The following is a 12,824-nucleotide window of genomic DNA, read 5'->3' on the forward strand; positions in this document are numbered from 1 at the left end:
TGCACCTGTGCATACATATGACAATAAACTCACCTTTGATTTTGTATTTTACACACTGGGTGCAGTGGCACAGTGGTAATGCACAACTGATGTACACCCTCAGGCTGATAAATTCCTAGTTTTGCCCACAGCATAAGAATCTTAAAAAAAATAAGCTGCACATCAAGGCTACGTAAAAATATTCCTTTTCATAAAAATAGAAAATGTTGAAAAAAAATGACTTGGCAGGTCAAGCAGATAAAGAGCCAATGTTTCAGATCAATCTTTTATTAGAAACATTGATCTGTTGTGTTTCCAGCACTTTTGTCAGACACTGCATTTTGTTTTTTGAATCACTATTTTGAAAAGTATTCCAACTCACTGTCTGAGTGCATAATAAAGGCAATAGCATAATGTTGTGGCAATATTTCAGACAAAGCGGAATGGTTTGGGAGAAGTCCAGATCCTGAACAACAATCATCAGTTGATTTAACCAAGATGTGTCATTACTGTTATGTCTATCAGAGCAACAGTCACTGAACTGGTGTCCTTCAAACTCAGCATTCCTAATGTACGATAGTAGGCAAGATATAATATTTTATCCTTACGTAGCTGGTAGCCAGAACAAGAAACATTCTCCATGCCGATATCAACTTATGGAATTCGAGAAATGTGGAGGCTCCATCAGTATCTGCCTCCGTCATGTAGATGACAAGAGATTTGACATATTCAGACCAATATTCATATCGCTTCTTATCAAAGAACATCTTCAATGTATTCTTTAAAGTCTGGTCCAAAGAACCCCTGAGAGACGTAACAACACACACAATTTAGAAAAGCCACTTATAAATTCACTTATTCATTGCATTGTTATGCCAATCAATAGAAAAATGATGAAACAACCTAAGTTGGTTCTGTGAAGTTAATGTAAAAACACTTGGCATACTTGTGATAATAATTAAGGACAACAAACAGAATAACAGTCTAAATTTAACGATGCCTTTCTCTTAACAAGATGATGTAAATCACCTCAGGAAAACAACTAATGGAAAGAAGAAAATCCTACAAGTTATGTAAATCTAAGATAAAGCTCCCCGAAGATCAGAATTGTTTTGAATTTCTTCATAATTGTTTCTACGGCTGCAAGTAAAACAGATCTCCAAAACCATGCATAATTCCATCAACTAAATGTTATTTTTACTTCTTAGACACTTCAACAATTGAACAGGACAAATTAAACTAGTAAAGACTGCAGTGAAGTGATATGATGCTGTGGTCTAACATTATACTGAAACAATTTCCTTATTACTAATAGACAAGTGGGCATAGTGATCAATCTATAATGACACAAGATTTAACTTGACAGAGATGTTCAAATCATGATGGGTCATGCAGGAGAAAGTTTTAACACTGGCAAACTGTCAGAGAATAGAGATTTTTAAGCAATTACCAGAAGAGTCAGTGGTGATGTGAAGAAAACCTTTCACTAAACGCAGTCATGATATGAACTTCAGTAGTTGAAATGGTGGTAGAAGTGGACTCAACTTTTGCTTTCAAAAGAGGGAGAAAACTTGCAGGACTATAAAGGAAAGACCTGGAGAATGCAACTGACCAGATTGTTCTTGCAGAGAGCTAGCAAAGATAAATCAAACGGCTACCTTCCAAGCTGTAACAATTCTATGATTTTTAACGGAAACTCAAGACAGAAATGCTACTAGAACTCAATTTATTTAACCCAGAAGCTTTGGTCAGTTATGAGTATTTAAGCAAATTTTTACTTACAGAACTAGCATGATATTTTTTAAATAACAATGATCATCAAGAAAGGTTGGTGCTCCCAAATCAATAAAGATTGTACCTGACAACATAGTATATTTCCAGGCAGATAATCTTCAGGGTGAAGGCACAGGTTTCTAGGACACTTTTCTATGGAGGACAAACCAACATTAATTAAAGCAAAACTTATTAAAAATACAATATGTACAAAGGTTACAAATATTATTTATTCCAAGGTACCATGAAGATAGTTTTAGACATGGTGATAGATGGAAAGAGTTGAGAAGGCTGGCCTTTCAATGCAATTTTCATAAGGTAAGCAGCTTAGATTTTATGAAGACCATTGTAGATGTGGATAATGTCCTTTACAGAAGTATCAATTAAAAAAGTTAGGAAGCTGCAACATTAACCTTTCCAACAACTTTAACAGCTGAGAAGTTAACAGCTAAATCTTGCCCCTGACATTCAGATGCTGTCTCAATGGAGGTGAAGGCATTCTTTGGAGAACAAATGAGTAGACTACTAAAAATTAGATCATACCTCTGTAATATCAGAGGGGGCTGGCAGTTCTCCAAAGAGCACAGATGTCAAATTCTCCCAAAATCGATTCCTGGAAAATAAAATTAATTCATCATCATTGTTTGTGGGCACAAAGAATCTGTAGACACATGCACCTTTACAATGTAGGTTGAGTTTCAATAATATTACAGGAACTCCCACCCTGTCCTACGTGCATTATTTATTTGATTACATGAAGCATTCATAACAAGGTAGGTGAATTAATGGCACAAACAGGAAGGAATGCATACAATCCGACAGCCAACTCAGAGGCATGATTGTTAAGTGACCAATGTTGGGACTTAAATATTTTGGGATACTTAACATTTAGAAGAGATAGAAAAAAAATGTTAAAGGAGGAAGGGTAGAACTGATCTTAAAGAACACAATAAAGACAGTCAACAGGAAGGATCTGAACACAGAAGTGAAATCAATTTCAGTGGCACCAACAAAAAAAACAGCAAGTGGCAGAAAACATTGGTGGGAATTGTATACATACCCTCTCATTTATGGTAATATAAGGAGACACTAATAAAAACAAAGTCAATGGTGTCCATAACAAAGGTACCACAATAATTATGTGGTTAGTTTACATAGTTTACACCTTAATTTACATAGAGACTGGGCAAGCCAAATTATCAGTAATAGCATGGAGGAGGAATCCATGGTAGGTATAAAAAATGTTTTTCTAGCTCAGTTTGTTGAGGAACCAACAAGGAAACTAGCTATTTTAGACTACTTAATGTGCAATGAGAAAAGGTTAAATTTCTTATTTAATAGGGAACAGTGATCAGATAGCACTTTAAATCTGAATAAAGCAAACTATGAAGGCGTGGACACTTGAGTGGACTAGGATATATTGGGAACCTACATAAAAAGGTGTCAGTAAAGAAGCGACTAACAGTGACAAAATTTTGAAGTATTAATACAAAGTTTACAGTAATATATAACCTTAAGGCAAAAAAAAACCAGGAAAAATGGTCCAACTGTGTCTATGAAGAGAAGTTAAAGATAGCATTAGATCAAAAGAAAAGGCTTATTACATTGCCCAAAAAGCAGCAAGACTGGGGGAAAATTTCAGAATTCAGCAGAGGACCAAAGCACTGATAGAGAAAGCAGAATACAAGAAAAAGCTAGTGAGAAGCATAAAAACAGACTATAAAAGCATCTATTTATATGAAAGGTAGAAAATATTAGCTGGTTAAAATGCTAGGGCCCCAGCTGTTCACAATATATACAGAACATTACAGCACAGTACAGGCCCTTTGGCCCACAATGTTGTGCCGACATTTTATCCTGCACTAAGATCTATCTAACCCTTTCCTCGCACATAGTCCCCCATTTCCCTATCATTCATGTGTCTATCTAAGAGTCTCTTAAATGTCCCTAATGTATCTGCCCCACAACCTCTGCTGGCAGTGCATTCCACAGACCCACCACTCTCAATGATTTGGATGAAGTGATCAAGTGAAATATTTCCAAGTTTGTTGACTATACAAATTATACAAATACACAGTGGGATATCTTTAAAGAGGCAGCAACATATGACAATGTCATTGACTTGCAGGAATGCACAGAGACCGTCATTGGCTACATCAATAAATGCATAGATGACGTGACTATGGTCAAAACCATCAGGATGTGTGCCAATCTGAAACCCTGGTTGACTGGGGAAGTCTGTTCACTGCTGAGAGCCCATAATGCTGCATTTGAATCTGGGGACATTGCTGCATACAGATTGGCAAGGAAAAACTTGTCCCGAGGGATCAGGGAGGCGAAGAGCCCGCATGGACAGAAACTTAACAGCCACTTCACGAACAACAAAGACACACGTCGTTTGTAGTAGGGATTTCAAACAATCACCGACTATAAGCCCCCCACCCCTGCGGATATGTCACAATGATCCCTCTTTACCAGATAAACTTAATGTCTTTTATGCACGTTTTGAGGCAAATAACACCGTTCAGGCACAGATGCTTCCACCATCATCAAGAGACCAGGTATTTCAGCTGTCTACAGCTGGAGTGAAAAAGGCCTTCGCCAGCGTCAATCCACGTAAAGCTGCGGGGCCAGACAACATTGTGCAGAGCAGCTGAAGGATGTCTTTGCAGACATCTTTAATATCTCGCTCAGCCAGGCAGCAGTGCCCACCTGCCTCAAAAGCGCCATCATTATTCCTGTCCCTAAAAAGTCAAACCCAGCCCGTCTGAATGACCCGCCCAGTGGCCCTGACACCAATAATAATGAAATGCTTTGAGCGATTGGTCATGCAGCATATTAAGACCTGTTTCCCTGCAAACTTAGATCCCCTGCAGTTTGCATATAGAGTCAATCAACCCACAGATGATGCAATCTCCACTATGCTCCACCTCACACTGTCACACCTGGAGGGGAAGAATGCATACGCCAGGATCCTCTTCATTGATTTCAGCTCAGCATTTAATATGACCATTCCACAACAGCTGGTGGAAAAGCTAAGACTGTTAGAGGTGGACACTGACATTTTCAATTGGGTCCTCAATTTCCTGACGCAGCAGCAGCAGATAGTTAGAGGTGGCAGTCATACGTCAGGAACCATCTCAGTGAGCACAGGCTCACCTCAAGGCTGCATCCTGAGCCCTTTACTGTTTAGCCTGCTCACACATGACCGCATTGCTAGATTCAGCAACAACTACATCATTAAGTTCGCTGATGACACAACGGTGGTGGGTCTCGTCCGTGACAATGATGAGTCTGCATATAGGATGGAGGTGGAGCACCTAACAGCGTGGTGCAGATTCCACAATCTCACCCTCAGTGTGGACAAAACAAAGGAGATGGTGATTGATTTCAGGAGGGCTGGCAAGCACGATCATACACCGCTGACTATTGATGGTGCTGCTGTGGAGAGGGTCAGCGACATCAAGTTCCTGGGGGTCCACCAAGCGGATGATCTGACCTCCACTATTAACACTGCAGCCATCATTAAAAAAGCCCAGCAGTGGCTTTATGCCCTCTGGAGACTCAGAAAGGCAGGCCTCCCTATTCCACACCTCATCACTTTTTATAGGGGCACCATGAAAGCATCCTGACCTACTGCCTCACCTCCTGGTTTGGTAGCTGCAAGGCCTACGAACAATAGCAGCTCAATAGGATGGTGAAGACAGCTAGCAGGATCATTGGTGCCCCTCTCCCCTTTTTATCTATCAGCAACACTGCGTTTGCAGAGCTACGGCCATCATTAAGGTCTTTCATCACCCTTCTCACGACCTGTTTTCCCTCCTGCCATTAGGGAAGAGGTATAGGAGCATCTGCTCTAGATCCAGTAGGATGCTGAACAGCTTTTTCCCACAAGCAGTCAGGATCATAAATGGACTGTGTCCCCTTCCACTTCCACTGACAAGCTCTCCCTCCACACACACGTACATACCCTCATCAATACAGAACCAGTTTGATAGTTAGTTACCTGATATGTTGAACTTCATCTCGAACTGTATAAGCATTTATTAATATATAAATGCACTTTAACAGATATGAATATGTGGTGTTGATATGTTTTCAGTTTTGTTTTAGAGATGTTTTTATAGACTATTTTAAATATTTATCACTGTTCTTTTTGTTGCACTGATATGAGCTGGTGAGAAACAGTGTTGCGTTTTTTTATGTGTATGTAAATACTCAGAGAAATGACAATAAAGTAAATCTTGAATCTTGAAATCTTGAATCTTGCTTGGTGGCAGTGTGGGCTGAGGAGGATATTGAGAGACTTCAAAGGAATATAAAGCAAGTTAAATAAATCAACAAGGGCATGATAGATGGAGTGCTATGTGGAAAATGTGAAGTCATCACCTTGGTGGAAAAAAATAGAGGCACACTATCTTCTAAATGGTGAGAGATTGAAAGGAGTTGGTGACCAGAGGGACCTGGGTGTCCTTGACAGAAATAACAAAAAATTAACATGGAGGTCTGCAAATAATTAGGAAGGCAAACAGCATATTGGTCTTTATTGCAAGAGGATTTGACAAAAACGTTAGAGACAAATTGCTCCAATTATATAGAGCCCAAGTGAGAATACACGAATATTTTGTACAGGCTAGGTCTTTCCACTTAAGGATATATTTTCGATAAAGAGAATGCCGCAAAGATTCAACAGACGGATTCCTGGGATGGCAGGTTTGTCATACTGGGTGGGATTAAGCAGGTTGGGCCTAGTCTCTCTTAAATTTAGAAGAATGAGAGGTGAACTTATTGAAACATAAAAACAATCCTAGGTAGCTCGACAAGGTAGGTGTGGAATTGACACTGCCCCTAAATGGGGTGACGAGAATTACAGAATCACAGTTGAGAAGAATTCCTTCACCTGGAGGGTAACGAATCTTGGGAATAGTCTGCCCAAGAGGGCTGGAGCACTCACTGAGATCGATAGGTTTTAGATAAAGGGAATAAAGAAATATATGGTTTGTGAGGCACTCTGGTAAAAGATCAGCCATGATTTTATTGAATGGTAGAGCAGACACAAATGGCCTACTTCCACTGTAGGAAAACTTTCCTATTCTTTTAAAGCCTATCTAATTTGAAGTAGTTCAAATAAAACAAGATTTATTTTAAATTATGATTTATATCCTCTAACACAGTTATGCACTTCCACATATTGTAGATGTGGAAAAACCTTTGTTCCAATTCCAGTCAGGACCCCTCCCTAAATTCTTACTCTATTCCATTGATGGCAGCATTGGTGGTGCTTCCTGCTTTTGCTGACCGTGAGAATTTATTTAGCACTACTTCCACTTTCCTCCCTTTTTTGTTACCCATATACAATGCATCTCCTAAGTCCTTGCCTTTCCTAATTGCCATTCTTGCCTTCTCTACAAATGGACTTTCCACGTACATCTGCTCAAACCCACACTACCATCCTCTAATTCCCTGGATTGTGTTTCATTTATTCAATTTTTCTAGTTTCATTATTCATTTGATGATTTTTTTTCTCTTATCAAATAAACTTTTTTTCTCTTATCAAATAAACTAACAACCCATTCTATCTTAACAGTGGTCAACAGGACCCTAGCCATTCCATTTTGCATGCTTTTATATTCACCTTTCCATCTTCCTCGCTTCAAGGCATACCTTCAACCCTAATCTCCATAACAAGTCAAATTATTTTCCAGATTTCAATCACCTACATGATCCAAAAATCCAATACCCACAATAATAAGGAATATTTAATGATGACTAAAATCCAAAAAAAATCATTCCATCATATCTTTAAATGTACTTTCCCAATCAACCAAAGCAAAATATCTCTGCACACCATCTTAGTTTTGTTTAGATTTAAGAGGCTACTTTTGGAATGAGCAACATAATTTTCAGCCCCAATACAAGACATTAACATATTATGGTTACTCTTCCCTAAAGGCTCCCTTGCAATGAAATTAATTACAGTCGACTTACTTGGTTCGTAGAACAGTCATGGCACTGTCCCTGCGGTCCTGCCACAAGGCATGCAGAAAAGCAATGGCTGCACGATGGATAAGAGGAGGACACCAATATTTTCCTTGTTGCTTGGAGTCAATAAATTCCAGTACTACCTGCAGACAGCTCCATTCTCCCAGGATAAACTCCTGTGAATACATGTCAAGGCTCAGAACATTAATTTAAAATTAAAATTTGTTCTATTTGACATTTTCAGTTGGACTGTGTAAAGACTGTTCTCCAAAGACAGTTTATTTTAATAAATCACCTTTGATCCAACTGCACCATCTTTTACTTCCAGATTGAGGAAGAGTTCAATCAAACCCGGCTGGGTTTCCACTGCGACAGTTAAAAACTCCAGGATCATCACCTTAATACGCATGTCCTAAATCAATAGAAAACAAATCAGTTATTTAACTTTTTACCTACACCTGGAGAACTCATTTGTTCATACAGTTCCCATCTTTACCTTCCCTTCAGGATGCTGTTTGTAACAAATCCACTGTACATTCACTGAATCAGTACTATAAAGGCATTACCATTACTATTCTGTAAAATCAGAGAGTAGCTACCTCTGTCTTGCTCTGCAGTCTGTTAAGAAATGCATCACGTATTGCAGCAGCATCACTTCCAAGACAGGCATAAACTGACATTGGAGCTACCTGGAGAAGTATAAAAAAGGAAATAATGTTTCAATGCATGTATTCTTATACCCCTTCATTACTGCTTTTCTTAATGTCTCATCTTCAAGTGCTATCTTTAGACTACTCTCTTCAGCAGGAAGTTTTAATTATTTTATAAACAAATTATCTGTGAGGGGTATCAATACGCACTATATAAACTCACTACATTACATGTAGGTAAGTGATAAACAATTTTAATTATAGTTAGTTGAAAATGGTGTCACAGGTAGATAGGGTGGTGAAGAAGGTGTTTGGCACGCTGGCCTTCATCAGTCAGGGCACTGAGTATAGGAGTTGGGAAGTTATATTGCAGTTATACAAGATGTTGGCATGGCTGCACTTGGAGTATTGTGTAGTTGTGGTCACCTGTTATAGGAAAGATGATATTAAAATAGGAAGAGTATAGAAAAGATTTACCAGGATGTTGCCTGGACTTGTGGAACCTGAGCTACAACGAAAGGTTGCATAGACTAGGACTTTATTCCCTGGAACAGAGGAGATTGAGGGGTGACATGACAGAGGTATACAAGATCACGAGGGGCACAGACACAGTGAAAGCAGTCTTTTTCCCCCAGAGAGGGGGTGCTAAAAACAAGAGGGCATAGGTTTAAGAGCAAGAGATTTAAAAGGGACATCAGGAGCAGCTTCTTCATGCAAAAGGTGGTGCATATTTGGAATGAGCTGCCAGAAATAGTGGTTGAGGCAGGCACATTGGCAACATTTAAAAGCCATCTAGATAAGTACATGGATAGGAGAAGTTTAGGGGGCTATGGGCCAAATGAGAGCAGATGGAACCAGCTCGCTGGGTAACACAGTCGGCATGGACAAGTTGGGCCGAAGGCTGTTTCCATGCTGTATGACTCTAACTCATACAGAGTTTAGTTTTTGGGGGTTAATGTTTAAGATCTAACATCCTTACTTTTATTTTTTCTTATTATCATAGGTAGTTATTAATAAAATAGTTTTTAACACTTATACATGACTCAGTGTGTTTCTTTTGTTGCTGGTACGTGAAAGTATGCAAAACTCAAAAAGTAAAATGACCAATTTTTATCCCCACACATTTAACAGTATAAATCCACTTCCCCATGTACCCCTTCAAAGCCTCAATTGATTCCAAGGGACATGACCAGGAAGCATTTTTTTTATACCAAGCCTATATAGCAAACATCTGCAAGCTATTTATCTTGAGCCTCATTTTGTCCTTATCCAAAAGGCACCAACCACAAGCGAGATCATTTGTTTTCTTGATTAACTTTCCCTTTCTATCCTCGGAAATCTGGAGATCGACAATGAAACAGAGATCAACTACTTCAATGCACTGAGGCTCGGTTTGGATACATACCTTTTAAAACATACTTACCATTGCAAGTCTCTTTAGAAGCTGAATGGCAAGACGTGGCAATGCAGGATCGTGCCTATGGTAAATATACTTTGCCAAAACTGCTATCAAATTATTACCATGGGTACCTGCAATAGCAGACATGAAAATAACAAAAAATCAAAAGACAAAAAACAAGTGTGTAGGTGAATTCCACTGTTGCTTATTTGGTAGCGTTCTTGCCTCCAAATCAGATGTTGTGGGTTCAGGTCCCACTCCTGACTTGAGCACAATAATCCAGGTTGGCCCTACAGAAAGAGTAAATAAGTTTTGGCCCTTTTGCCTGCTTCGCCATTCAATATGATCCTGGCTGATCGTCCACTTCAGCACCGAGTACCCACTTTCTTCCCGTGATCACTTTGGTATTAAGAAATATATCCATCTCCTCCTTGAATATATTTAATGACTCAGCCTCCACTGTCTTCTGAAGAATTCCATATGTTCACCGCCCTCTCTCTGAAGAAATTGTACGTCATCTCATTTCTAGGTGGCATATCCTGCACCCCAAGACTGTAACCCTTGGTTCTGAACTCTTCAGTCACTGGGAAATCCACCCAGAATTTAGTCTGTCCAGTCCTGTTGGAATTTTATATGTTTTTAAAAGAGAACCCTTCTCATTTTTTCTATACTTCGCACATATACTTCACCAAGCCAGTTTGTTACACTCCCTCCATGGCAAGAACATCCCTCCTCAGATAAGGATACCAAAATGGCAAACAAAACTCCAGGTGGGATTGTTACTGTACTCAAATCCTTTTGCATTGAAGGTCAACATATTATTTGCCTTGTCACTGCTTGCCTCATCCAAATGCTTACTTTGATCAATTGGTGTACAAGGACAAATAGGTCTTGTTGTATCTTCCCTTTTCCCAACCTATTACTTACTATTCAGATAATGTCTTCATTATGTGAATAATGATAACCTCACATTTATCCATGATAACCTGCAGCTATCATGTATTGTCCACACACAACCAACTTGTCTAAATCGCACTGTGGCCTCTTTGCATTGTCCTCACAGCTGACATTCCCACACCCAGTTTTGTATCATCTGCAAATTAGGAGATGTTATATTCATCCAAATCTATAGTAAGAAGCTGGGGCCCTAACACAGATTCTTGTGGAACCCTCACTGCCTCTCCTCCCACCCCCACCAATCGCTGCTAAAAGTCTTGTTTGTCCCTTTTCTGTTTGTCAACCATATTACCCAAATCCTGCATGCTTTACTTTTCTATACTAACCTCAACACAAGACATTAGGCTTAATGGTCTGCAGTTACATTTTTCCTCCTCTTCCTCCCTTTTTAAAAAGTGAGGTTACATTTGCCTCCCTCCAATTTGTAGGAAATACTTCAGTATATAAAGAATTTTGGAAAATGACCACAATTGCATCCACTATTTCCAGGGCTACTTCTTTTAGTAGTCTGGGAATTAGATTATCAGGCCTTTGGGATTTGTTGACCTTTAGCCCTATTAATATTCCTTACTATTGCCTTACTAATACTTATTTCCATCAGTTCCTCTGTTGCTCTAGACTCTTTGTTCCCTAATATATCCAAGGGGTATATATCCAAGGGGAAGGTCAGCACAACATGGTGGGCCAAAGGGCCTGTATTGTGCTGTATTGTTCTATGGTTATTTAGGTCCTCCATTGTGGAAGCAGAACCAAAATACTGAGGAAACGTTGCATCGTAAATGTTGACTTTGACGGGTGGTTGTTAAAATAATGCCATTGGAACTTTTAAGAGGAATAGAATTATGCTTTATTACCTGGCCAATATTCATTTCTTGCTCCACGCTGATAAAACAGATTGCCTGGTCACTATCACAATGCCACTCGTGAAAGCTTTCTGTTCACAAGTTTGTTGTCATTCTTCTTATATTACAACTTCAAGGTTACTTTTACTGGATGTAAAGTGCTTAGGGACATTTTGAAAGGGAAGTAAAAGGTGCTATATAAACGTAGTTCTCTCTTCTCAGGATTATAATGCAAGGTTCAGTACTTATTACCTTCCCATAATATTCAGAAACAGTCAAATGAGAGTAAAGAGCTTTGATCAACAGCTACTTGCAACAACTTTTGTTCCATTCTGCACTGTTCAAAGAAATGGATAACAGAGTTTCTAACATGAACTTCACTTCCTCTATTTTCCCTTTTTTCCCCCATAACATGGCTTCATTGTTGCTTTCTAACTTGTGCTCTCATCCGATTCATTTAAAGGACATTACATTTCCATCCAAACTGCCCATGTGCACTTCTAAAAAAGTGCAACTCTGAAAGTGGGTCGATGCCATGGAACCATAAACAATTATGATGTAGCAAAATTCACAATACAAATTAAGTTATGCTGTCTTATAACTCCACATGAAATGGAGGACATCAATTCATTGAAGGGTGTAGAGTTAATGGTGTTGAAAGTTAATGCTGCAATGGGCCACTAAGAACAGGTAAAACAAAATCAAAGCACAAGATTAACAGCAATAACCATTCCAACTTCAAGTTCCTGGGAGTGAACATCACCAACAGCCTGTCCTGGTCAAATCACGTCGATGCCACGGCCAAGAAAGCTCACCAGCGCCTCTACTTCCTCAGGAGGCTAAAGAAATTTGGTTTGTCCCCTTTGACTCTCACCAGCTTTTACCGATGCACCATAGAAAGCATCCTATCTGGATGTATCACAGCTTGGTATGGCAACTGCTCCGCCCAGGACCGCACGAAGCTGCAGAGAGTTGTGGACACAGCCCAGCGCATCACAGACACCAGCCTACCCTCCTTGGACTCTGTCTTTACCTCTCGTTGTCTTGGTGTAGCAGCCAGCATAATCAAAGACCCCACCCACCCGGGACATTCTCTCTTCTCTCCTCTTCCATCAGGCACGTACCACCAGACTTAAAGACAGCTTCTACCCCACTGTGATAAGACTATTGAATGGTTCCCTTATACAATGAGATGGACTATGACCTCACGATCTATCTTGTTGTGACCTTGCACTTATTGCA

The 12,824-nt window shown here is 39.5% G+C and overlaps 1 protein-coding gene across 2 annotated transcripts in view; it reads right to left on the bottom strand.

Moving 5' to 3' along the window:
- nup188 (nucleoporin 188) overlaps positions 1–12,824 on the bottom strand; it is an 83,059-nt gene that overhangs the window by 26,380 nt on the left and 43,855 nt on the right. For both annotated transcript variants that reach the window (XM_052037238.1, XM_052037237.1), the window contains exons 25-31: positions 9,808–9,914; positions 8,334–8,423; positions 8,030–8,146; positions 7,741–7,910; positions 2,296–2,365; positions 1,838–1,905; positions 588–783 (exon numbers count right to left, since the gene is read on the bottom strand). In XM_052037238.1, coding sequence (XP_051893198.1) covers positions 588–783; positions 1,838–1,905; positions 2,296–2,365; positions 7,741–7,910; positions 8,030–8,146; positions 8,334–8,423; positions 9,808–9,914 — 818 coding nt within the window. The remainder of the gene's footprint in view (positions 1–587; positions 784–1,837; positions 1,906–2,295; positions 2,366–7,740; positions 7,911–8,029; positions 8,147–8,333; positions 8,424–9,807; positions 9,915–12,824) is intronic.

This window comes from Pristis pectinata, chromosome 23 (genome assembly GCF_009764475.1).
Source record: "Pristis pectinata isolate sPriPec2 chromosome 23, sPriPec2.1.pri, whole genome shotgun sequence".
Taxonomy (NCBI): Eukaryota; Metazoa; Chordata; class Chondrichthyes; order Rhinopristiformes; family Pristidae; genus Pristis; species Pristis pectinata.